This window comes from Epinephelus moara, chromosome 18 (genome assembly GCF_006386435.1).
Source record: "Epinephelus moara isolate mb chromosome 18, YSFRI_EMoa_1.0, whole genome shotgun sequence".
Lineage (NCBI taxonomy): Eukaryota > Metazoa > Chordata > Actinopteri > Perciformes > Serranidae > Epinephelus > Epinephelus moara.
The window spans coordinates 8,924,951-8,952,544 of NC_065523.1; the positions used below are offsets into that span (position 1 = coordinate 8,924,951).

Here is a 27,594-nt window from a genome sequence, read left to right on the forward strand (position 1 = left end):
GTTGTTTATTATAAGTGGATACCCATTGCATTGTTATAATTTTAAGAGAAAACTGTGTGACTCATCCAAGACATGTATTAAACTCATATAAAAAACATGAGTCGTCATGATAGATGGACTAGGAAAGAAGTGAAAAATCAAAAATGGTGTCAAATCATCATCAATCAAATGAAACGGACTCAGTTGTATTCTAGTGAGTTTATCAGAGCTCAGATGGTTTTATTTCCATGTTAGGATCCACCATGACGTGTTACAGTTAGAGCTCAAAGGGAACTCAGGCAGCGCAGACCTCTGCCACAGCCAAATGCCCTATCTCACAATGTCAATAAAAGTGAAGAATAATTTGAGTATCCGCCCCATGACTTCCATTCACTCCAAAATGTAATGGGTTCTTCCTTGGCTCATGCCACAGGTGTCATGAAAATCAGGCAAGTAGTTTTTCCATAATCCTACTGACAGACAAACAAGCCGAACCGAAAAACAAAACCTCCTTACCGCAAAGAGACGACTTAAAAGCATACACTCAGGAGCTGAGAGGAGTAATACAGTTATTAAAGCATGTAGGTGAATAGTTCACAACATGATATAGTGTAAATTGTTAAATGTCTAACCTTAACACTGTCGCCAAAAACTGGACTGGTGTGGTGCAATGGACCCTGGTGAATTTTGGGGGTACACTTAGCTCTGAGTCCTACTTCAAAGAAGTATCAGGAAAAGTCATGGGCAGATTGTGAGACAGTTGTCCACTGAACACAGATATGCAAAGAGCCCCACCACCTCTGCTACACAGAAACAAGACATGCAGACTCTGGTGGTTTTGCACCTTTGTGATCATTTTGTGTCTCCTAATGGTTGTTTTGTGTCTGTTTGAAGTCATTTTGTGTCTGCTTGTGGTTGTGTTGTCTTTTTGTAGTCCGTTGGGTATCTTTGAAGTCCTTTCTTGAGGTAATTTTTTGAGGTAATTTTGTGTCCCTATATATATGTATATCATGGTATGTCTTTTTTGTCATTTTGTGTCTCTAGTCATCTTGTGTTGGTTGTTTTGTGTCTTTTTTTAGTCTGTTGGGTCTCATTTTCTATCTCATTGAGGTAGTTTTCTGTCTATCTTAGGTAATTTTGCATCCCTTTTTTGGTTGTTTTGTGTCTCTTTGTGGTTGTTTTGCTTATTTTTGTAGTCACTTTGTGTCTCTTTGCAGCCTTTTGGAATCTTTTTCTGGTCATTTTGAGTCTCTTCCTTGTTGCTACGTGTTAATTTGACATTTTGCAAGTGAAGGCCAGGGGTCCTCCTGACACTTTGGGCCATGGGAAAAGTGTACATCAAGTGCATTTCCACAAAACTGATGCATTAAATGTGAACTATATCAGGGTTTGATATTAATAAATAGCAAAGACACAGAGGTGGCAGCAGTATTTTAATGGCCTCACACACAGTTCTTTACGTAGAAACAACAGCAGATTGTAAGGCAAAGAGAGGCGGTCAAAACTATCCTATTTTATTTTATTACCACCACACAGAAACATTAAAAGTTTAATATCGACCATGTAAACATCAGCAATAACTGTTTATTTCTGGAGGACATAGTGCAAAGCAGAAACAGGAATCTCTAGCTGTCAGATTATATGAGTACACACTGTCAGTTTGTTTATAGGCACATTTCTTCTTCATATGCAGCACAGGTTTATTTAAATGTTTCACCATGATACACAACATGTCTTCATGCTGGTTTTCTGTCCAAAAATAAACCACTGATTCTCATTTTAAGAGCTCAAAGTGCAAAAGTGACAGAAGCTGAAAGAGATCAATAAACTGTTTCACTGACCTCATCTGTAATCACACATCACAGTGAGGTGACAACTTCAACTACCGGGGGTCAGCTAAAGCAAGATGTAAGGCTTATTGAAGAGAGAAAAGAGACAGGATTAGGGCTGATATTGTCAGTTTGTGTCACGCAGTTTTAATGTGTCGGCCATCAAAGTGTTGTCAGGTATGTGAAGGAAACGTACAGAGTTGGAACGTGGAAGGAGGGACTTTGGTTTCCTACAGTCTAAATAAACAGACTAAGACACTTCATCTTTCAGACTCAATTCTCGAAGAAACTCCAGAGTTTTCAGTTTTTGCAAATCGTGGCATGAAAATGGTTTTATTAAAGATTTTAAAGATGCACTGCCTGGTTTTCTTACAGAGCAAAAAAGTGACCACCTAAAGTGGATATTTAAAACATCTACAGTGATGTGGGAGGGTGTTTTTGGGGTGCTTTAGCCAATCCATGAAGTGTATCTTTAAATCTATAAAAGGCACATTGTCTTGCTATAGTATCGGCCATTAGAAACTCTTAAGTTTCTGTGTGTCAGAAAGACGAGCATCTGTTGAAGTTTACTTTTGGACATTGTGTTCCCTATTCCATCTCCTCTTCTTATCCTCACTGTCCCAGTCCCTGTCCCGGCAACGCCCCCAGCAGGCCATTGGCTGTGGTGAAGAGGTTGATGGGTGAAGACCCGTCTGTGATCAGGGTCGACTTCAGCCCCAGAGCCTGCAGCATTTTCACCTAGAGGATGGGAAACAAGATGATAAGTTTTTCAAATTGTGACAAGCATTTCAAACGTGGTGGTGGAGAAAAAATAACTCAGCAAGAGGACCTTGAGTTTAAAATACAAGCTGCTCAAAAGAAACTTAATTTTCATTAATAACTGCTCGACTGTTGGACAAAACAAGACATCTGAAGATATCAAGTTGGACTGTGGCCAACTGTGGTGTTTAGTAGGGCTACAACTACTGAGTATGTTAATTAGCTTATACCTGGAGGATCATGTGTGTGTGTGTGTGTGTGTGTGTGTGTGTGTGTACATGTCTGCGAGTGTGTTTGTGAGTGTATTTCCGTTTGTCTGCAGCTTCATATTTTGTGTGTACATTTATAACTATATCTTCAAGGATCTCTCATGGTTGTAATGATTCATAATTATTGAAAAACCTGTTTTTTCTATCGTCATTGACTGCTGACTCCTCACTCCTCTTAACCGGCCAGTAGGGGTCGCAAGTTTTCCAGAAATCGGCTCAGTTTAAAACAACAAGCCTCAGCATCTGTTGCAGGTCACATTTCCGCCTTTACCTTGGCTCAAAAACTGACATCCATAGATAAGTTTGGTCTTACTTTGAACTGGGGCATCTGCAGATTTATTCCATACCCAAGAAATTATGATCCACTGAAAATGGGCATAATACAAGATGAATTAGTCTCCGTTTCTGTTATCTTCACCTCCATCCTGACCGTAAGGGAGCCGAGAGGGACAATTCCACTGGGCCTAGCTGCGACCCACTTAGTCCTGTTCGCCACACAGCATCATACCACACCAAATGTGTTTCAGAAATGGAGCATTTTGCCTGCCAGATTTTGTTGATTTGGTAATTTTTCCTAAATATTTGTGCTTTTATCATAAGTACCATAAGTAAGTAGGCAGTTAAATGGTTTCTTTTTTGTCTGTTTTAATTGTGTTATTTCCTACTATAGTGCTGTAGCCTACAGACAAAGTTAATACCACTGAAGTCCAGTTATGAATGACATGAATCACAAATTTGTGGCTGGGTTTCAGTAATTAAAATTCCATTCATTCTCACAATTACATCTTATTTATATTTCACATCCAGTGCTTGTTGGCAGGAAAATGCGATCAGCTCTGTTTGACACACTGTGGCTCCGTCAAAAACAGACACGGCGTGTATTTCTAGGATGCCTCTGGAACGTGCTGCATCTGCTGGAATTACAAGAATTGTCTAGAGTGGCCACAATCAGCATGGACGGCTGCTCAGTCCCATTGCAGAAATTTGCACTCTACTGAGTGCACTTTTTTTTTTAGTTTTTTATGAATCCAATGAAAATTTGGGCTCAAAAATGTAAGTAGAGCATGAAGAATGTCCTTCACAAGTCCCTAAAATCCAAGCTGACATGTTAAAATGTCTTGTTTTGCCCGATCAACAATCCAGGAATCCCAAATATTCACCTTTACTGTCACAGAAGATGAACAAAACTCACAGCACAAACTAAACTGAATTCAAAGTATTTTTACTTTATAGTGGAAACTGACCACTGATCATTCCCCCACCTGAGACTTTGTAATTCAAGTTCAAAATACAGTTTGTTTAGTTAAACTACCACAGAAAGAGCTGAGTATAAAACTAAAATCACTGTATTCCTTAGCAGCAGCAGTGGTAGCAGTGTAGTAGCAATCGTACCTGCAGCTCGGGCCCGGCTCTGGCCATCTCCGTCAGCGTGTCGGTGCCCAGACTCTCCACCAGCTTACTGAAGCGCTCGCTCTCGATGAAAGCAAGACTCTTCTGCTTGTCCACCTCCAGACTGTCCATCTGCTTCTTGTAGCTCAGCTCCTGCTCACGAGCCTTCGCCAGCCGCTCGAGCTCTGCCTCCTACTCACACACAGACACACAGACACACAGACACACACGTTTGTTGTTTTACCTTCCATAAGTTTGTCACATAAATTTGAGGTATACTTAATACTTCTACTCCACTACATCTCAGAGGGAAATATTGTACTCTTTCTTCCACTTCATTTGTAGAGGGGTAAAGAGTATTTCTTCCTCCTCTGCTGTACAGAGAAGTCTATGTTGAAAGGTGAAACAGGATGTCTGGACATACCGCCTCAATCCTCTGAGCTTCAGCCTTCAATTTGGCCTCGTGAACCGCCGCCTCTCCCTGAATACGAGCTGCCTCTGCCCGAGACTGAGCCTCAGCCTTCGCAGCTCCTGTACTCTCCACCGCAGCACTGAAACACACACAGACACGGTTAATACCACAGGTGGAAGTAGTACTCGGATCTTTCACTCAAGTAAAAGTAGTAATACCACAGTGTAGAAATACTCTGTTACAAGTATTAGTAATGCATTCAAAATCTCACTTCAGTAAAAACTACAAAAGTATTTAGCATCAAAATATATAAAAAACATATCAATAGTTTTCCTTGCAGGGAACCGGTTCTTTGCCTGTCAAAACATGAGAAAGCTGGTGTTGGTGGAGTGACTCTGTGGTTACCTGAGTGCCTCCAGCTCCAGCAGCTCCTTCCTGGCTCTCTCAGCCTCGGCCTGGTCGTTGATCCTCTGCCTCTCCAGTTTACCCCGTGCCTCCTGCTCCAGGCGCTCCGCCTCATGCCTGCAAACACACGCACACACACACACACAAAAAAACACACAGACTTTAATTTCTTTCTGTGATAAACATTATGCTGGCTGTGGTTATTTAGAAATTCCTGCTTTATCTGAAAAGAAATCATTTTGTGAAATACGCATCTGAGAGTTAGCTTCTGGTTCCCCTTAGAGTTAGCTTCTAGTTCCCCTTAGAGTTAGCTTCTAGTTCCCTTTAAAGTTAGATTCCTTCTAGTTCCCCTTTAAGTTAGCTTCTGTCTAGTTCCCTTTAGTCAAAGTCCAGTGTATTTCCTGGGGGCCTGGCATGGCTACGCATTCAGTGTGCACTTAAAATGACATAAGATTAAAGCAGATACGTTGATCTATGTGACTGGCTAAGGAAAATCGAATACCTCTCCCCCACAGAAATCGGTTAGAGTGGACCCAATGTCAGACTGAAACCGAGTGCGATGAGTTGGCAGTTCTTTTTGATATCAGGCAAGTTCCACCTAGTTTCTAAGTCTCCTTAGCCTCTGGTTCCCTTTAGTTTAGAGTAAGCATTTAGGTATCCTTCGCTTAGAGTAAGCTTATAGTTCCCCTTAGCTTAAAGTTATCCTGCAGGGGCCGTATTCACAAAGCTTCCTAACAGAAAGAGGTGTTCCTGGTGATGAAATTCGAATTAAAAAAATCTTAAAATTAAGATATTTTCTTAACATTTCCCCTTAAAGTTAGGACTAAATACTGGTAAAGATAAAAGTTATTCACAAAGCATCTTAGCCCTTAAGAGAACTCCTAGGGTGTAAAAATGTTAGGAGCAGGGAGAATGACTTTTAATGGGTTTAAGAGTTTCTTGAGCAGATGAGAAAATGGTGGAAAGACAAAGAGGTGGGATTTGATCTTGCAGGGATAAAAGCCTTAGCCTAAAGTTAGCCCCTAGAGGTAATTTTTAGTCCCCTTATCTTAGAGTTACCCTCTAACTATTGAGCACTAGTTTTAGTCAACTAACCCAGCCCACTACAGAGTGGACTGGTGACTGCATTATTTGTTAGCTCAAAAGAGACATCATGTAGGAACAGCAGAAAAATGCAGAAATTACACGCTGTGACGGTAGGGTAGTGTGAGTGTGTGTATGTGGGCGCTTCTGACCGTGCAGCGGCCTCCTGGGAGTTGGTGGTGATCTCGATGGCCAGCTGGACGCTCTTCTGCAGGGCATCTCGTGTCCTCTGGTCAACGGGCTCCACAGACTGGATGTCCACGCTGCTGATCATCAGATTGTTCTGGTTGAAGCGAAGGCTGGGACGAACCGCCAGCTTCTCATCGAACCCAAACACCGCTGAGCAAATGATCCGGTTTGAGTTCTGCAAACAAGAGAGATCTTAGATTGAGGAGTAGCCTAAAGATATCTTTGAGACGCTTAAGTCTTTTCCTTCATGTCACATTCTACCTCTACTCATCTCAGAGGGAAATATTGGACTGTTCACTCCCCTGCATTTATTGAATAGCTTTAGCACTTCATTTATTAGGGTTTACATATAAAAAACATAAAAGTTTATGAAAAATTTTGTTTTGTCAAAACTTAAACTCCCACAGCTTATACGAGTATAGGTGAATTGATTAGTCCTTTAATCAATTGAGAGAAATTTAACTGGATGCTAATTTAATGGCTGAAATCATTTCTGATGTAAAAACATTTCATAGTTCCAGCTTCAATAATGTTGAGGCTTTGCTGCTTTTTTTCTTATCATTAGTTAAACAATCAAAGTAAGCTCCACCTCAACCAGCTACAACAGTTAAGTCCTGTTTTTAATGAATGCATGAGTCATAATTATACGTACATAAAGTAACATTTCCAATGCAGGACTTGTAACAGTACTTTAACGGTGTGGTGTTAGTACTTCTATTGCGGTACAGGATCGAAATACTTCGTCCACGTGGTTCAAACATATACCTTTCTTTTACAATATAAAAGAGAAGCAGAACAGAGGACAGTGAAATATGAACCTTGTGGAAATCATCAAACTGCACGGAGGCGACGGCTCCTCTGACTCGGGAGGCAATGGCTTTGCAGGAGTCTCCGACAAAGTCAGGAACTGAAAACAGAGCTGCTGCATCAGCAGGGTCCACTGGAAACTTTACATCAAAGTGCCTGAAGAGAAATAAACAGGAGAGGAAGAGGGATCGTATTCAGAGATGTTAAATTTAATAAGACAGGAAAATGTATCACAAAAAAGGAGTGTACAGAGCAGAGAGGCAGGGGGGAGGTGTCTTCAGTTGTTTGATGATAAAGTAAACTGGACATTTTCAATTGAAGCACTTTGCATACACACAAACACAAATATGTGTTACATTTACTGACTGAAACACAACAGCATACCATTGTTACTGCAAATTTGGAAACTGCACCTTTGTGTTATTAATAAAGTAATTTTAATGTAAGATCTGTCAAATTTGTTGTATTTCATAGTTCTGTGGCTCTTTATCTATTTAGCTTAGAGTATGTTTCCACATCATTTTAGCTTTGAGTTAGCCTCAAGTTCCCCTTAGCTTATGACAGCTTTGAGTACTCTTGAGCTTAGAGTTAGCTTGTAGTTCCCTTTAGCCAAGAGTCAGCTTCTAGTTCCCTATAGCTCTGAGTCAGCGCCTATTTTTCTCCTTTAGCTGCGAGTCAGCAACTAGTTCCCTTTAGCTTAGACTCAGCTTTTAGTTCCCGTTAGCTATGAGTTAGCGTCTAGTAATCTGGTTATTGACATAAAATTGCCTTTATTCTTAAAAAAAAAATGTATTGTAGTTTTAGCAGTTTTTGTTTTAGTATGACACCCACAAAAAAAATATTTAGTGCTACAATACTTTTTAAATTAGATCAAAAACTTCATTTTAGCAGTTTCTTGTCACTCTCCTGCCTTTTTATCAGCTACAGAACATTTATCTGAGGTAACCACCTGAGCTCTTATCTCTCATGGACATGCGTTTCTTGAACCCAGCTTTTATTTGTGCTGAAAATAGCTCAGCCCAGGTTGTTCTACAGTTACCAGTTGTAGGAGAGCTGCAGCTGCAACCGGGCGTGGTCAGCTGTCTCAATGGTGATGATGTCGGTGAAGAAGTCGGGCCCCAGCAGGAGGCAGATGGCTTTAATGACGTTGGCCCTCTTTGGTTTGTCTCCAGACAGAGAAAGCACGGTGAACTGCTCGTCAGGCCCAAGCATCACCATCTCTGGTCCGAACACCACCCTGAAGACAAGACCACAACACCACCACCACCACCACGTCAGCTCATCACGTTAAGATAACATCCTTCCATCAGCACAGGAAACTGACTCCCACCTGGCCTTCTTCTCTCTGTAGTCATAGACCTGGACCGCAGCGTTGTGGGGGACCCTGTAGGAAACCACCCTGGTCTTGTCCCTGACCCGAGCCTCTCCGGTTCTGGTCCGGTCCGAGCGGTCGGCAAGCGGATCGAGAGGAGAAACTATCAGGGCCTCCACATTGGGAGGAAGTTCCTTCTGCCACAGCTCCTCATTCTGAGTCAGCATGTAGGTGTGACCGATCACTGCACGCACCTGAGAGGCAGCAAGACACACTGGAGGTGAGCTGGACTCACGATTTAATCCAATAAATAACCCCATAAAGGCTTGAGAATCATCGAAAGATTGCATCGAGACATTCAAGATGCTCAAGGAAATTTAGGGATCTGAGATGAGAGAAAATGTGGATGTTTCATTTGGATCACAGGATGGATACAGGGTTATAAAAACATAATTAACCAGCAGACTCTTAAGTCTTGCCTGAACAAATGAACAAGGACAAGTTTTAAAAGATGTCTATCTGATGTCAACTAAGGGCAACAACACCTCTTTAAACATGACTAGCTGAGTTTGATTTTCAGTGTGCTGTCACATAACATAATAAGAAGCAGAGAATCCTCACAACTGACACTTCTACACAGAAAATGACTCAAAAGACACAGCAGTAGGTCCCTTTAAATAGAGTTACCGACTCGTACCTTTCCAGTTGTGATGTCCCTGACGTAGATGCCCTCGTTCTCATCCAATGGGATGGCCTGTCGTTTCACCAACACCTCAACAGCAACAGGGGGGACGTACTCAATGGGACCCCGTAGCATCCAGCGGTCTCCAGGGCGACGGAGGATGCCGCTTCTCCGCGAGCGCTTCGCCCTCTCCTGCATCAGCTCCTCTTCCTCCACCTCCTCTTCTTCCTCATCGCGCTGGCAGAGAGAACGGGGAAGGGGGAGGTGGAGGAGGGAGAGAAGGGTTAACGTGGCGATGCATTGGAGGCGGGGAGGACGGGAAGGGGAGGGAGGAGATGGAGGAGAGGGGGGAGTATGATAAGAAGAAGAGGGGGATGGAGAGGGACACTGGAAGGAAAATAAAACCCAAAGTGGAAGAAATTTCAAAAGGCAGGAGAAAATATAAAGGGTGGAGGGAGTGATAATGAAGGGATGGCAGGGTTTGATTCAAAGGAAAGAGGGGAGAGGAGAGGAGAAATAGAGAACAAAAGACGGTGCAGTAAAGGATAGGATCACCTCAGTCCTCAAACTTCTGACACTAAATACTTGAAAGAGTTTAACAGGTGAGATCCTGGTATTTTTCACCAAACTCCATTCACTTTTCCTGCAAACAACCCTTATAGTATCTGTGTGTTGCTGTACTGAAGACTAGTGTGTATCCTGAAACAAAGACACCTTTTCCAAACCTCATTAATGCCACCACACAACCAACCTTGAAATACCATTTTACACTCACTCTCTTCAGGTTGGTTAGAACACTAAAATGCCAGTTTACACTTAAGCTGTGAGGCCTAAGTGCAAAATCCAACAACAACCCCATGAATCAAACCTGTACAGCTGCTGTTGCTGTATAACCAAAAGATGTCAAGCCGTAACCAATCAAACTGAATATCTGCTGGCACTAACACCTGCCCATACAGACTGTCAGATAAGGCTGGGGTCCTCTGTGAATAATTCAGCTCCTGGTAAAAATATCTTGCATGTCTGGATCTTATGTTATCAGAGACAGATGGTGAGCACAGATTAGCAGGAGCTAGGCTAGCGGCCCATCTCCGACATATTACTTAAACTCTATTTTATTTTTTTGTTTACAATCAATAAAGTCAATAAATACAGATTTACTCATTTTAGATCTGGTTTTGCTAAACTCTGATTAGAACTAATCTTAAATTATATTACTTCTTTTTGTTGAGAACCTAGCCTAAAGGCCAAAACACACCGCCGGCGTCACTGACGCGAGTCAAGTGCCGCCCCCAACACACACAAAAATTTATATGTATGTATTTTGGCCTTAAGAGTTTAAAACAACTTGCAAACAGCAGCAGTTGACAACCTTGTTTTTGTTGACCTTGACAAACCATCCCGATCCTGTTGTTTCCTTGGAATCCTTCACACCAAACTCCACACCCTGTTCTCAGAAATACCTGCAATAATCTGCAGCTGCAACAGAGCACACCTCTAACCACTCCTATCAGTGATGCCAAGTGTGGCTGAACCTGCAAAAGACTTTCAACTAGAAAGGGCAGAGACACACCCCTGAGTTCTCACTTTATACCAGGCTGAAAAGATCTGCGGTAAATCATCTGGACACACCTCTGTGTGAGGATGCAGTTTATTGTTGTATTAACTTCTCTGTGATCAACTGGTTGCACAAGACAAGCTTTACAAACCATCAGAGCATGAACAAAAGACATCTAAGTTGGCTCAAAGTTATGCTGGCCCTCCCTTCATTCCTCTCCACTCCAGTAACTCCCTAACTGAGGCAGTCACTCTTTAAAGACCGGTGCAGAAACATAGATGCAAACATATAAAAAGGGTCTGACATGGTTGTTCAGATTTAAAGAGCTCTTATTGCCTCTTCTGCATGAAGCAGTGAGGTGTGTGGACTGTGTGGCCATCTCCACCTGCAGCTTTGGGTCATGTTTGTGCAGTAAAGTGTTAAAGAGCTGGATGGAGTTGAACATAGGTCAGAGGGTGTGGTAATCATTAACATGCTACAAATTCTACCATAGCAGTCCAATGAGAGCTATTTTGTGGTTGTTGTGTAACAGCATGGTGTCATCTGCATATGGTTTTACTGTGTAAATGCACTGAACAATAATGCCACTGCACTCTGGCTACAGACTTTTCAACATACAGTATGTGTCCTGCCACCTTCAGATGTCTGCAAGAATTCAGTTAACTGAAGCAGAAACTTTTCACACAGCATTAATCATTTATCATCATTTACCTGCTTTAAACACACTAAATGTAATTTTTTATGTTGATTTAAACACACCTAATGATCAGTATTTCATTTTAAATTACTGTATACTTCTACTCCACTACATCTCAGAAGGAAATATTGTAGAGATGGATGATAATATTGGTACCTTATTGTTATCGGTGAATATCGGCTTTAAAATTTTTAAATTTTGCACAATGAATGACTATCACATCCATTGAAAAGTATTGTATTTCATGTCTCCATCTTCTGGCGGACCATCCCAATAAGAATATGCATGCATAATATGATGTTAATTCCACTACAGAAGAGACTTGATGAACACTAAAATTAGGTGGGGAAAAAAGTGGATATATCGATATTAGGGGTGTAACGGTACACAAAAATCTCGGTTCAGTACGTACCTCGGTACACAAGTCACGGTTCATTTTTTTTCGGTACAGTAATGAAAAAAATAGACAACTATTAAATATCTTTTACTTATTGGTAACCTTATTAAAACATACCACCACAGCAGTTAACTCTTCTTACACAATTTCTGAATGAAACAAATATATATAAAATCCTGCTTTTTCACATTTTTTGAATGAAAAATATAAATATACATTTCTGCTTTAACAGTTTTACTCAATTAAAATAAAAAGTATAGTGCAGCTGGTCAGCTTTAAAGCCTGCTCAGATTCAGTTTTACTAGGAACTTACTTAGCTTTCCCACTTTGTTAAAGTGCAGTAAACAAAACATGCTTATATCTAAAGTGCAGCTTAAACAATTTTACTCAACTCCAATGGCGTTGATTATTTCTTTAGCGCGATGGTCAGGGAAACGCTCTTTCTTTTTAAACGACGACGATATCGTAGTTTGCACCAGATTGCTTTTTCTAGTCGTGCCGGTTAACGTTCAAACTCGGGTGGTGTCGCTTTAGATGCGTTAGCATGTTAGACGTGTTTCCAAGTACATACCCGACCGCTGTTCTGCAGTGTCGGCACACTGCTTTTGTCTTGTCAACTTGTTTATTTCCATCTTCGTATTTTACCCTGAAACCAAAGTGTTCCCAAACGGAGGACTTAAGGTTTGCGGGTGGGTCTTCAGGTTCGTCAGGCTCACTTGCCATGTTGTCAAAATGCGAGAATGCGCTGCACAAAGTGAAAGCGGAGATTTACGGGACTCGGTCCGTCACTCAATTATGTCCGTCGGGGAACTAGATATTTTAAATGGTTCGGCTCGCAAAAACGGAATTAAAATAAAACAAAATAAAATAAAATAATATCCTGCGCCCAATAATTCGGTACAGGGTCGTGCCGAACCGAAAGTCGCGTACCGAACGGTTCGACACAAATACATGTACCGTTACTGCCCTAATCGATATCGGTATTGGCAATCAGTCAAATGAGTTGTTGCATATCAGCGTATCGGATATCGGCAAAAAAAAAAATCCAATATCATGCATCCCTAAAATTGTTTTGTTTACTCCACAACATTTGTCTCAAATCTTTAGTTACTTAACAGATTTAGATTAAGATTACAAAATATAAATCAAATAATCATTTTTGATATATTATTTTAGATTAAACTACCGGCACTACATAGCACCATCTTTAAATGTTACAACATTGAAGAGATGGATACATTAATACAGCAATAATAATAACCTAATAAGATTATATATATCATTCTGCACAGTAAGTACTTATGGTATTTTAAGTGTATTTTGTAGTTTTACTTAACAAAAGTTGAGAATGTAGGGCTTTAACTTTAACACAGTATTTCTACACTGTGGTTTTACCACTTTTACTTAAAGTCCCCCTCCAGATATGTTATATATCAGTATTTTGTTAAACATGATTTTCCCTCATAGAAAGTCAAAGAAAAAAGAAAAGTCTGAAAAGGGGCTTTTCAAATCTGGTCTCACACCCCACCCACTGCTGCTGCTTGCAATAGGGTCTGCATTCGCTTTCTCCAGAGCTGACACACTGCTACTAGAGCTACACTGCTGATCGGTTGACTAGTATAAGACCAGTGTGCGTCATGATGGCTAATGTTAGCATTCGAGGAAAGATCTAAGAGATTCGGCCAAACATGTTTGAGCCTCAACAAGACCCAGACTCAGATGAGGAGTCTGTTGTGAACCATAATTGGCGACTAGCAGACATTTAAGAGCGGAAAGTGTATGTTGCATCTTTTATTTGATAAGTTGCTTGTTTGCTTGTGACTGGCAGTGGCCGACACAGTGTTGGTGCTTGTGAAACATACAATAATGTCTGCTAAGATGTCACAGTGAGTTGACATTGGTCTGGTTTACATTCACACACTACCATGTTTGCTGTTAAATATTTCACTATGCTAAAGACAACTCTGCCCTCTGTACTGACAAGTCTGCTCTGCGCTGGAGGTTTCAGGTTTCTTTGTCGGTGTTGTGTTGAAGACTGTTCCCCCATCAGTATGTTTCCTATAATAGACAATGATTGGCTTTTGTATTAGTGACATACCTAATCTAGCTTACTGGAATATGTTTGAATCTTAGATTTTAAGGAAATACACAGACATTAGCCCCGTCAGTTGAGGAATGTAAACACCTCTCTAGTACTGACAAACTTTGCACAGATACAAGCTTGTATAGTCAAGGTCCGACATTTAAAGGGATGTAAATATAAGAAAAACACTTTTTTTAGTGGAGGGGATCAACTTTGAGTCAAATGGCTACATCTGAGTATGTTTGTACGGATTTTGTTGCCCTGGCACCCTTCATGTGAATCAGCTGCATTGTTGTGATTTCTCTCCTCACCTCCTCAGTGTCAGTGAAAGCCTCCACAGCTCTCAGCACCAGACCCTCCTCCTCCGACAACACATAGACATCTTGGATGCCCTGTTCAAGTTGCTCACCCGGCTGCAGGAAAAATGAGCGCTCACCCTGGCAGAGAGAAAGAAAATCCGGATATCAGTACATATAACTGAAATATTACTGCAGAACAGAATACGGGAAATGTCAGTGGCTTTTAGCTGAAAACTGGGTTCTATGTTGCAAAACTCCCCCTCTAGAAACAACACAAAATATTCTGTAAACCTGCTGATGTTAAGGAAGAAAAACAAAGTTGGAATTGGCTCGAATTCATGATGCTTTAAACTACATGATTTGTATTTAAAGTCACCACAGTTTATTGCAAAAACAGGACTACAAAGAAATATCTTAAAACTAGAATTACTGTCCTGCGATTGTATGCCTCAGTGAACCCCTCAAGTTGCAGTTACAGTTTACATCCATGTGTCACCAATTCAGTGTCTCCACTTCTGTTCCTGAGTTATGACGTTGGGTTACGGCCATAAAAGTGTTTTTGCAGAACACTTTGATGTCATTGTGACGTTGACCTTTTGGATATATAATGCCATCATTTCATCATTTTATCATGTTAGACATTTGTGTGTGAATTCTTGAGTTATGGCCAGAAACCCTTTGACCACCAAATTCTAATCAGTTCATTCTTGAGTCCAATTGGATGTTCGTGCCAAATTTGAAGACATTCCCTCAGGCTGTTCCTGGGATACCTTGTTCACGAGAATGAGACACATGCAAGGTCACAGTGACCTTGACCTTTGACCACTAATCAGTTAATTGTTGAGTCCAAGTAGACGTTTGTGCCAAATCTGAAGAAACTCCCTCAAGGCCTTCTTGAGATATCACGAGAATGGGATGGACAAACCAAAAACATAATAATTACGGTTCTGGCCACAGATATCACCAGTGCAGAGCCATAAATGTACATAGAGAGGTTACTCAATCATAAAATAATGCACCAACTAGAATATTTGTCATTTAATTCGTTAGTTCGGGAACCAGTCATGTTTTACTGCCTTTGGCCTTCTGTTCAACCAAAAACACACAAAACATATCCACCAATTCAGCAAGATAAATATAATTTATTAGTGATATTAAAATGTTGGAGAGGATGTTGTGAAAACCATGTTTCATTTTCTTATAATTTTGGTTTTGCTGAATCTTCTGGGAGGAAATAACATAAAAAAAAAAGAGAAAAATATCAGAAAGCCTCTTATTGTAGATGTAGAATTGGTATTATTTGGCAGAATACCAACAGAAACTTTAAACCACAAACCTAATTACATTTAAGTGAAAAGAAATTCAGAGATGCATGACAGAAGATGTAGGACGGATGGTTCTCCTCACCTTCACCACCTTCCTCTGTCCCAGCTGGGGTTTCCCGTCGGGTCCGACTGGGTCCAGGATCACACAGTACTGTCTGCTGCTCAGAGTGGTCACATCCACCACTCCTACCACCTCCTCCGCCACAGAAGGAATGTGAGCCTCCCTGTCGGCCATGGTGACCAGCCACTCCTCCCCTGTGCGGCGGTCCCGCCCACCAGCATCTTTAAAGGGCCGCAGGGCGCGAACATGAAGCGCTTTCTGAGGAGAAAAGTGAAGCTTCAATTAGTTCTGATTCCATGCGTTTTCAGGATTTTTAATGCAGCTTTTTTACAGTTTAAATGTCGCTCCTTAACACGACAAGACCGACCCATCTGTGAGATGTAAACCTACAAGTTCGCTGCTGTTGGAAAGCTTATAATGAGCTTTAGACAAAAGACTGGATGTTATTGAGACATCAGGACCAACAGCTTCAGTCCAATGAAGTTTGTTATGTTTTCAGTTTGAATTTTAGGGCGAGGGAAACAAATTTGATGCTATACAGCAGAAAAACACAGTGAGGAACTGACTCACCTTGTCAGTCAGGATGAAAGCGTTCACAATGTCAATGACTTCTTCATGGGCACCTGGAAGGTACGCTCCCACCTTACTGACCAGCCACTCCTCACCTGAAACAACACACGCACAGAATCAGAATCACTGATAAGAATTTTTTTACTTGACTTCAACATTAAGTAACACTTTATTAAATTAATTAATTAATTAATTTAATTTAATTAATGAATTTATATACTCATTTAGAGGACTACGCAAAAATAATTACATGAATTAAACTTTGAGTATATTTTAAACTAGAATTACTGCCCCTGCGAACCCCTCAAGTGGCAGTTATAGTTTACATCCATGTCTGTGAAAACCTGGATATTTCACACACATCTTCCCCCAGCAGCACAGAGGATCATACAATCTGCACAATTTGAAAGTGACCAGAAAAGTGGTTCATGCAAAATGTTATGATGTCACAGTGAGGTTGACCTTTGGCCTTTTAGATATATGTATATGTATATATATGTGTTATATATCACTCTATCATTTTATTTATTAGACATTTGTGTGATATTTTGTCATAATTAGCATAGGAATTGCTGAGTTATGGCCAAAAGCACGTTTTGTGAGGTCACAGTGACCTTGACCTTTGACCACAAAACTCATCAGTTCATTCTTGTGTCCAAGTGTACGTTTGTGCCAAATTTGAGGAAAATCTCTCAAGGTGTTTTTGAAATATCGCATTCACAAAAATGAGACTGACAAGGTCACAGTGACCTTGACCTTTGACCTATGATCACCAGTCAGTTCATCATTTAGTCCAAATGGATGTTTGTGCCAAATCTGAATAAATTTCCTTAAGGTGTTCTTGAGATATGGGACAGACGGACGGATGGACGGAGAACGCGAAAACATAATACCTCCTGCCAGGGCTATCGCTGGCGTAGAAGCACAAAAAGTGTCACTGAGGTAATAATGTAATTATAATGACAACAACTTGATACAAAACAAAGGTACAAAGTCAGAAACCTCCCTCAGGAAAAGAAAGACTTAATAAGACTTAAACAGCACATTCAGGATTTTAATGTCAGGTTTGTCCAAGTGAAAGACACCTTGAGCCCTTTACAAGTTACCTGTGACCCTGCGGACTCCTCCTCTGTCCACTCCTTCCTTGCGCGCCCTCAGTCTGATAGCTTGGTTCTCTCTGATCACGGTGGCCTTGATGGTCTCCAGCACTGCCACCTCCTTCTTTGGAATGTAGGTCCCTGCCACAAAAACACAGTTCAAAGGTCTGAAATAGCATTTATCAGAAGTTAAATACAAAAACATGTTTGCAGCCCACTCCTTCTTCTTTAAGATACATACACACATTTACTTTGCAACTTGCCAATGTTTACTGTTGAGTCAGGAGACTGTTGGACCTAAAAATCATTTATTTTACTCATTAATTATTTAGAAATTTAAAGATAAACCTCTTGAGATTCATCATTTCAATTTGCATGGACATTAACAGACAATGTAAACAATATAAAATCATGAAGAATGTATATATAAAATAAACACAGAATTAGAGGAAATGAATAAAGCAAATAATCCGTCCCTAAATAAGTAAAATATGTTTTAATGATTTAAATACATTGTATATCTAAAATTAAATTCATACTCAGATTTTTCTGATCTGAATAATTTCTATTAATTTTACTGTTTTCTCACACCTTTTGCTGTAATATTATTATGATGTTACTATGATATGATGGATGCATTTAGAGTTGTATGAAAACACACCTGGTCCTTCGAACAGCCACTCGTCTCCGGCCACCCTCTTCTCTCCTCCCTCCTCCTCAAAGTCCAGCAGAGCCTGAAGACGCAGCGCCGTGTCGGGATACACGATCTGAAGCGGAGTCACATCCTGGAAAACAAATACCGCATGTTAGATGAAATATGTCTCCAGTAACCAAGAACAAAGCACTCCTCTGTTATTAAAGTGTTAAGATGTTATTTCTTAGATTAAAAAATGAGTGTGGCCCATGTCATTATTGTTAGTTGTCTTTTTATCTGTAGTAAAATAATTAATTAAAAAAGTGTCAGTTTCCAGTTTCTCCTCTTTCAAAAGATTTTTTTCTAGCAAATAATAAAAATTAAGTGTTTCAAACTCAGTGTGGTTGAACAAAATTGGGATGAGAGGTAAATAAAGCATTCCTGAATATTTTCTATTATTTACAGATTTTTTTATGTTAAAAATACAGAAAAGGAGTAAGACTATGTGGTCAGCTGTGTCTTTTTATTTGGGATATTCTTTGCTCAAAAAAGGGTAACATCTTGGTTCCAATATCAATTAATTTTAAAGATACAAGAGTAAAAATCATAATTAGGATAAAAGTCAAGTTATTTTTCATATGTATTAGGTATGTTTTTATTGTGAGCCAAATCTGCGTCGCCTTGTGATGAACATAACAGAAAGGTTTCTGACTGACCTGCTGGACCTCCTCTCCTGGGTACAGAGGGAACGGGTCCTGGGTCAGGCGGATCTCCAGGTCAGCGTGGCGAAGTTTGGCCTGACCTGACTGGTCAAAGAGGACCTGGTTGTCATCATCTCGAGCCACGGGGTTGATGACCACACAGTAGTGCCGCGGCGGCACCATGATCATCCGGACCGGCAGAAACAGCACTCTGAGAAAGAGAAGAAGCAATCGGTACCCTGAATACATTAAAACATATATATAGAATAGAATAGAAAGAACTTTATTCATAACCAAAGGAAAATTTAACTGTCCAGCAGCTTACAAAAAACAACAACCACATTTCCCTTCAACAACAACACGGTGGTATTAGAATATACATAATATAATATGTTAAAGTAAGTGCATAAATAGAAATTGAAAATCTAATTAAAATCTAAAATTGTCCATTCCACAGTCCAGTCCTGTTGTTGCTGATGTGATGTGATGTTGAAAGTTAACAGTAACTTTCAACTTAGTCATGCAGTCATTTCCTCATGTGTCATGACATCATTACTACATTAAAAATGTATATTTTTTTCAAGAGATTTTTTGTAGGTAAGAATAACAAATAATAATATTACTGTTATTAGAAAGGCTTAAGAAGATATGTTGTTTTTATTACTTTTAAAACTGTACTGAAGTACAGTATTTAGTTTCCACCATTACACAGAACAAATGAACAAATTTGAGGTACTTGTCCACTCCACTAAATGTTTTACTTATTACTCCACTACATGTAACTAACTGCTACACAATAGTATACTATTTATTTTACAGATAAAACATATCATCAGCTTATTACATACATGTATGATCCCAGTATTCGCTGCTCTGTTCACTTTCATAAGATTGAAAACCGAATATCTTACATAAGACATTTCAATTACACAAAGTCTCCTTCCATCTACGAGAGAGAATCAGTGACTAGAGTTAATGTATCCGGCCAAATCAATAATGTAATCAATTCTCAGTCACATGGAGTGCTTACAGTGATGTCCTTAAATACCTCTCTGCAGTTTTCTGCTTATCTGAGGGATAAAATCCCTGTGAGAGCAGAAACTACATCAGTGTATCCACAACAGTGTTGCTTAGAAAGGCTTTCTAACACAATGATACACGTGTGTGAGTGTGTGTGTGTGTGCGTTTGTGTGTGTATGTGTGTCGTCTAGGAGATAATTGTTCAAACTGATAACACACTGATTCACTGTGACACAAAAACAAAGAGAGTTAAGTCCTTTAAACAAACTAATGTGATAAACAGGTTTAATCTGCTCTGTGTGTGTGTGTGTGCATGCGTGTGTGCGTGTGTGTGAAATTTTTCTGTTATTTACGGATTCAATCTTGAGGGCCAATTTAATAAAATATTGGTCATATTGTGTGCAGAATTGAAATAGTATATAATCAGAATTCATCATGTATTATCAGAAATGTCTTTTAATACTAAAATTACATTTATTTGTCATGTAAATATATGATGTTGTCTTATGCTGACTTATGTTGGAAAATAATCAATACAGCATAGTATTGCAATATTTTTGTGTGGCAATATTATATCCTCACATAGTATATATATATATATATATATTATCAATATTACAAATACAAATTAAACTTTGGTAGCCTACTAGAATTATATAAATAGTTCACTAGATACATTTTGCTGCAAAATAAAAAAAATGTTATAGTTGTTAAAAAAAAAAATTAAAAAAAAAAAAACTGAAGTGAGATGAACAGACTGAAAGCTTTATGTTACTAGATCATACAGATGTTGACATAGTTTTCCTGTGGGGACAGAGTTTGCAGTTAAAAACGGGTAATAAACCGCAGTATATTTTATCCAAATACTCAGGATATCGCAACACGTTTAAAATCGCAATAATATTGTATCGTGACTAAAGAATTGGGATAATATTGTATCGTGGAGCTTCTGTTGGATCCAACCATTAGTTGTCAGTGATTTAAGTCAGTAAGTAAATTGCTGTACTAGATCCCATTTAAGGGTCAACTATAGACCTTTTCATGGGCCCCCCCTTGGCCTTTGGCCGGGGTCATCTGTACCCCTTGACCCCCTTTCCAATGGCCTGGGCATCATCACGGTAGCGTCATGCCCACTCTCTGGTTCTCCTCTGGTTAACACCATTAGCTCTGTCAACACTGCTGCTGTTGTTTAGCACTGTTTATCGAGATAGCTATGTTAGCTGCCGGCTCAGCCACCTCCATGTTGAGAACCGCGTGCAGACGACTCATGTGGTCTTATGCAGATTTTTTATTTTCGATTAAGTGATTAATCACTTTGCCTTCCATGTTTATTGGTTTATATTTACCGTTCACCTGTTTACACTTCTGGCTTTGTGTACCTTTAGTTTGTGCATCTTAATCTTTCTTGTTTATACTTCATCTGCACTCTTTACCACTTTGTAGCACCTGCTGCACAACAACTTCCCTCTGTATATAAAGTTTCATCTTCTCTGTCTACAAAATGTCAAAAATAGTCTGGACATAATTTTTTTTGCCTTTTCGTCCTCAGGATTTCAACACACAGTAAACATCTGTATATGGGAGAGTGTCAGTGTTAACAAGACATTCTCAGTGTTTATTAAGATACGCTATTGGAGCTGGAATTAACGCGGCTGCTGGCACCAGACTTGCCCTCCAATTGATCCTCGCTAAAAGCTGACATTACTGCTGTTGCTTTTTCCTGTTTGAGATGATATTCTGAGTTTTTACACCACAGCCAGGATTATTCCATGGGTCACGGTGCAACAGAAAGTAGATCATAAAGATAAATATAATGTAATACGGAAATAATTATTAATTACTGACCCTGGAAACACAGGAAGTCAACAAAACAATCTCACCACAGAGTCCCTCTATGCAGCAGCTGTTCTGAAGCTTATGATCAAAAGCTCCAGAACAGCTGCTACATAGACCTGGGCGTTAGATTGTTTTGTCAAAAATATCTGACTGCATGGAAAGATAATCAGTCACTTTGGTAACTGAAGAGCAGCAGCAGTGATGTGAGACAAGCCTGAGGAAAAACAGAATACTGCATCCTTTGAAATCTTCCTAAATGTCAGAATTGATCTTTCTAATTGACAAGAATACAGTAGTGTGAGTGTTCCCCATGGTTCCTTCCAAAGGATGATTCTCTCTGACCTCTCATTGTCTTGGCGGATGTAGGTGAGCGGTCCGATCTCCACCCGGGCGATGTTGGTGTTCTGGTCCAGCACATGGATGTAGTGATGAGGCGGGATGCGGATGATGGACGCCTCCACCAGCGTCTCAATCTCCTGCCCGCGGTTTCCCAACTTCTTAGACATGATCCAAAATCAACACTGCAGAGAGGAGAGAGAGAATTAATTACATATATGTGTGTGTGTGTGTGTGTGTGTGTGTGCGTGTGTGAGTGAGTGTGTGTGTGTGTGTGTGTGGCACTTTTTCAAAGTAATGTTTTACCATATAAAGAAATGTTTTCCCCCATTTTCCAAGAGCACCAACACTAAACCATATTTGATTATTTGAAGAAAATGTTTTATTTAAATCCACTGAGCTCATTGAGACCAAATTTAAAATGTATCATTCATTATTTCAATAAAGATGCTCTACTGAAATTGTTGCTTCATAATAACCTTGTTCAAATGGGAAAACTCTAAATAATTGCACATTATTGTTCTGTCAACCAACTAATCAATTCATCGACTAACTGTTTCGGACACTGGTGAGTCCGGTGCATTTTGCTGCTTTCTATTATGCCATTATCTCCTCATCTGTATCTGTAACTCTGACGAATAAAGTTTAATACAATACTTTAAACTAATTGAAAATATAATTGACAGATGAATTTGATCATGAAAATAACTAGCAATAAGCAGAGAACAAATAGAGATCTTTGTGCTGATTTAGAATTATTTTTTTCTACTGTTTGGGGCTTTTTTGTGCAGCAGTGGCCCGTTCACCTCAGGAATCTCTCAATGGCTACGGTTACATGATGGCTTCTCATTCAGAATGAAATAAATCTGAATGAAATCATTCGGAATTAAAGTTTTTCCAGGTAGTTTACATGGGACATATTCATTCCGAATGAGGGTTTACACGGGAGATCAGTTTAATCGCCTTTATTCGGGTCTGCGCAAGGTTTGGGGCAGGGAAGGTTTCTGATTGGATAGGGGGCGGGATGTTACGTGTTTACGTTTACTGGAAGAAAACACTGTAGTCCGCACTCCGGATAACAAGATCCTTGAAGACGCCATTCTTAGTGCCTTTTTCGGGCTTGTTTTGCTTATATTCTTGAAGCAGCAGTACAACAACAACCTTGCTCTGCTAATGCTTCGTCTGTTGAAGAGGAGAAGAGAGGTAGAAGGTAGAAGAACGGAGATAGAAGACCGTGCTTTGGCGTATGGAAACCGGTGAGTGCAATGAGTCCGACCGCTCTATCTCAGCCCGTTGCTATGCGCGCTATATAAGTCATCACGCCAGAAGGGCAAGGAAACGAGCATGCCCGGAAATACCGGAATGAACTTAGAGAGGAACGAGGGTTTACATGCACACAAACTTCTTTCATTCAGAATGACAAATGGAATAAACGACCCCCTTTAATCAGATTTAATTTTCAGTCGGAATGACCGTTTACATGACCACTTTTAATCGGAATGGCCTTTCATTCCGAATGAAAGTGGAATTAAACTGTCCATGTAAACGTACTGATTGTCATCTTAAAAACTCACATTTCTCTTCATGCTTTTCCACAGATGTCACAACTTATTTATTAATTTTAAAAAAATAAAAATTAGAGTAGGCTATAATGACGCTCTTTGAACTGTGATTGCCTTGGTCGTAATCACATCACTCAAAAACCGACGCAAACACAAAGACATTTGTTTTATTGATGAGTAATACAACTGTCTTGCTGCTTACCAAAGATAAACCTATCTATCAGATCAATACTCTGCATCAGCAGATACTCTGAGTATTCTGACAGAGCAGAAGTTAGATTGGTGCATGCCCTGTTTGTAGTACTGCATTTAGTACTGAAAGCTCTAACACACGTTTTATTGAAAAGTGTCTTTATTTATGTGAAGGAAAACACAAACTTCAAATTAAAAAAATGATATTGCAATGAGGCTATCAGACATTCTGTATTACTTCTCATTATTATTATTATTATTATTATTATTATTATTGTTATTATTATTATTTATCGCTGTTTCTTGTACATTTGTACTTTATTTTGCATGCCTAGTTTTTAAGTTTTAAAGTTTAATTTTTGAAATTTTTAATCTGACTCTTTCTCCTTGACTGCTGTAACACTGGAATTTGTGGGATCAATAAAGGTGCATCTTATCTTATCTTACGTATGTATTCTCCTGTAGACCAACTTCTCTCATTTAATGTTATCTCTGCTGAGTAAACACGCGTCGGTATGATCTACTCTTCAGTCCTCTTTTGTGTCTTTTATTTGGGGACGTAACTTCATTAAATGTGCATGTGGCACCTATTCACATCAATGACACATTGATTCATTTGAATTCATTTTTTAACCCCTGGACATCAATAACTCACGTGTTTTCATGTTCACTAAGAGAGAATGGAAAACTTGGACAAAAGGAAACTGTCAAGAATTTGTTAAAGTTACTGATGGGCACATGCATGTTTATGAATCATTTCAGAATCATCAGCCTAGGAGTGATATTTTTTGTCTGTCTGCATTACTACTTTTTTTAATAATTACATTGCTTTGTATGTTTTCTTATTGTGCAAATAAACCTTTACCAAAGCCTTCTCATTTGTTATCATTTCTTGGTGCAAGAACATTTTTAACAAATGTTGCCTTTAAAAAGTAAAGGGGATGAAATCAGTCATTTAAAAAAGTGGTGAGGACATGTCCCCTGCATCCTCAGTATAACTGACACCTATGAGTATGGAAAAAGTGTTATCCAGGAATCTGTGCCTTTTATTTATCTGCACTAGTATTGAAAAACATTTGACACTGTGCTGTAATTGGAAGGAGTATAGCTCAAAGGTTAAACATGAATCAGAGAAAAACGCTTAAGATTAACAGGCAGATGGACAAGAGAAAACTGAGGAAACCTGTTTTTCTGACTTTAACTGGAAGGACATGAACAGTGAGCTGATTGTGACATGAATGTAAAGGCTGGAAGAAAAATAGCTTTTCTAAACTGGGAGCTTATTTTGTCATAAATGACAAGGTAGGTAGTGAAGCTCAGGTATGCACTCGGACACACCTGCTACACAAAGAAATCACACATGGTACAAAGTCTATGCAATGATGTACGTCACTGTCACACACTCTGCAAATACAGAGTGCTAATGAACAGAAGCTTCTGTCAGCTGATGGGCAATCCTTTAAATAACATTTGTGTTCGTGTGACCAAAAGTCCTCTGACACAACTCTGATAATTAATTGGTTAATCAAGTTGGAGCTTCTCAAATGTTACGAATAGATTTGGTTTTGGACCCTATCGCCAGGCCAGAGGCATAAAAAACTTTTTCTAGGAGCCATTCGGAGACCAGGGGCCCTTAAGCATCTGCTTATATTAATATTTTATAAACTAAAGGAATAATTGATTGCTCAGGAAAATACTGATGCCTAGTATTTATCTTTCCACCCCTCTTTGCATGCATGCAAAGCCCTGCTGTTTGCATACAAGGTAGAGCTGAAAATCTGCACAACAGTTTTGATGTCTAAGGGGATACGACCATATCAGCAGAGTAATAACATAATGCACAGCCAACTATAGAGCTGGTAGATTTTTTTCTTGAAATATTCTGACCTCTCTCGACTCCTCAGAGAACACAGATATGTAGGATATGTTTTGAATTTTCAGAAAGTTTCAAACATGAGGAAATCTTGCTAAAACATGGGCTATAAGGGTCCATGGGTTTTACTTAAATGTAGTCATGTGTTATTGATGTGAATAGGTGTCACATGCATATTTCAAATAAATAGGATTTTTTTTTTAAAAAAGTGGGGTCGTATGAGGTACTTCTCCACGTAATAATGGCATTTATCTCAACCCTCCGACTTCAGGGATCTACAATTATCATTAAAAGCAAATTATGGAGTTAACTTCCACAGAACGGCTCTGTGACTCACCCATGACTAAGACTTTGAGATTAGGTATCAGTTCTGATATTGATTTGGGTTTTAAGTTATGGATCGGGTAACGTTAAAAGAAAACCTGAGTCATATTTCAAACATGGGGCTCTGAAAAAGAGATGGTCTAAGAAAAACACAGCAAACAAAGATGGAAGGTGTTTCAGACTGAGGAAGAAGGAGAAGATGGGAGGTGCTTCTATGTAAACTGCATTGTTCAGTAAAGAGAGCATCAGCCTCTCTGCCAGCATCAGACTGGCTGGTCTGGTTTTTGACTGCAGGCCTGTTAAAAACATGAATCTGTTCCAGCACAATGAGCTGTCACTTCCATTTTAACATTACATACACTCAGTTTAATCTCTTACAGCACATGCAGCAGGCCGGACAGTTGGCTCAACAGCTTCTCACATTGGCATTGTCAGCCAACTTCCTGGTAATGACCGTATTTGCCCTGACAAATCCTGGAACCTAATACCAATCTCCCATTACGAATTTTATACATTTAATGTAACCTTATTGTAGGCAGTGTTCATGCATGGTAGACACTGATTAATGCATTTTAGGAATTATTAGGAAGCTGCGTTGACAACGGTGTGCATTAATAAACACAGAGTGGCTGCTGTTTTAGATTAAGCATTATTCTTATTTATAAATCGCTCCACCTTACTGTCTGATGGCACAGTAGTATAGGTAGAGGAAGGCTATAGAAATTAGAAGACAAATAGTTGTTAAAGTTGAGATATCGTTAAATAAAGCTTTGCTCGGTGTATGAGAGGCAGGCCGATTTAAAATTAGGCTCCTACTCATCCACAAAACATCTTTAATTGTACTCTATCATGCATCAATTATAGATTATAAGAAGATAAGTCTTAAATGTTGAGATTTTAAAGCAGAATTCTGCTAACGCCGGAAGGAGAAGTAGTTCCTGGGTTCTTACCTCGTGAGGCTCAGCAGGAGTGTGCAGGAGGCAGGCAGCTCAGTTTGGTCCTTCTTCTCAGACTGTCGTCCCACTGGTGGAAACTTATTTAAGAACCAGGGGAAACACGGACAGCTGAACTGTAATTTAGTGGGCGTGTCCCCTGTGTTATGATCCCGGAAAAAGGGATCAGAAGTCACGTGGTTTACTGACTTTTGCTGCTGCAGCACTGCGTCACAGTCAGATAGCAAGATACGGCTCTACGGGCAAAGGACGCAAAGACACAAGGGGCTTCAGCAGATGTGTTGCCGTCAGTTTTAGGTTTTATCAGGAAAGGTGTCATACTGACGTGGGGGGATCCTTGTAGGCTTTGAGGCGCTGAGCCCCTTTGGCGTGTTAACACAGAGGAAACAGCGACATCTGCTGGTCATTCGTTGTATGGTATTTGTACTGACCGGTGCAACAGTGAGTCAATCTGTAAACTAACTAAATTAGCCTACCTGCCTGGAACACAATGTGCCGCGGTGCACATAATGAAATAAATAGGAAAAACATGTCAAACACCAATTTAAACAAATGATATATATCATACTTGAACGAGGGTTTAAAAACTATTTTGAACTCCAAAAAGAGAAGCAGAAATATTAAATACATGTATTTTTTTTTTTTTTTTTTTACAAGAGTTGCACCATTGTCTTTGTATTACTACAACAAACACCATTATACATTGAGATGATTGAAAGACTTATTAAAATGCATGACTGAATAAATACACTCACTGGCCACTTTATTAGGTACACCTGTTCAACTGCTTGTTAACTCAAATAGCTAATCAGCCAATCACGCGGCAGCAACTTAATGCATTTAGGCATGTAGACATGGTAAAGACCACTTGCTGAAGTTCAAACCGAGCATCAGAATGGGGAAGAAAGGTGATTCAAGTGCCTTTGAAGCAATGGCGCCACCAGGGGGTGGCCAGGGGGGG

General features: G+C 39.6%; 1 protein-coding gene across 1 annotated transcript; it reads right to left on the minus strand.

Annotated features, from left to right (window-relative positions):
- Nucleotides 1-1,399: 1,399 nt before the first annotated feature.
- mvp (major vault protein) lies at nucleotides 1,400-26,786 on the minus strand. The gene is made up of 17 exons (XM_050068687.1): nucleotides 26,631-26,786; nucleotides 21,736-21,914; nucleotides 18,553-18,748; nucleotides 17,864-17,987; nucleotides 17,212-17,343; nucleotides 16,106-16,200; nucleotides 15,557-15,793; nucleotides 14,162-14,287; nucleotides 9,131-9,352; nucleotides 8,452-8,687; nucleotides 8,161-8,358; nucleotides 7,133-7,277; nucleotides 6,278-6,489; nucleotides 5,043-5,159; nucleotides 4,650-4,776; nucleotides 4,229-4,417; nucleotides 1,400-2,546 (listed from the first exon to the last, which is right to left on the minus strand). Exons 2-17 carry the CDS (start codon nucleotides 21,897-21,899, stop codon nucleotides 2,421-2,423), a joined length of 2,646 nt encoding a protein of 881 aa, XP_049924644.1. The 5' UTR covers nucleotides 21,900-21,914; nucleotides 26,631-26,786; the 3' UTR covers nucleotides 1,400-2,420.
- Between the last annotated feature and the right edge of the window lie 808 nt (nucleotides 26,787-27,594).

Coding starts and splice junctions, on each gene's coding strand:
- mvp (XM_050068687.1), bottom strand. CDS start 21,899: ATGTCTAAGAAGTTGGGAAACCGCGGGCAGGAGATTGAGACGCTGGTG. Junction 6,490..7,132: donor AGTTTGATGATTTCCACAAG/GTTCATATTTCA, acceptor TCTTGTTTGCAG/AACTCAAACCGGATCATTTG. Junction 5,160..6,277: donor TCCCAGGAGGCCGCTGCACG/GTCAGAAGCGCC, acceptor GTGTGTTTGCAG/GCATGAGGCGGAGCGCCTGG.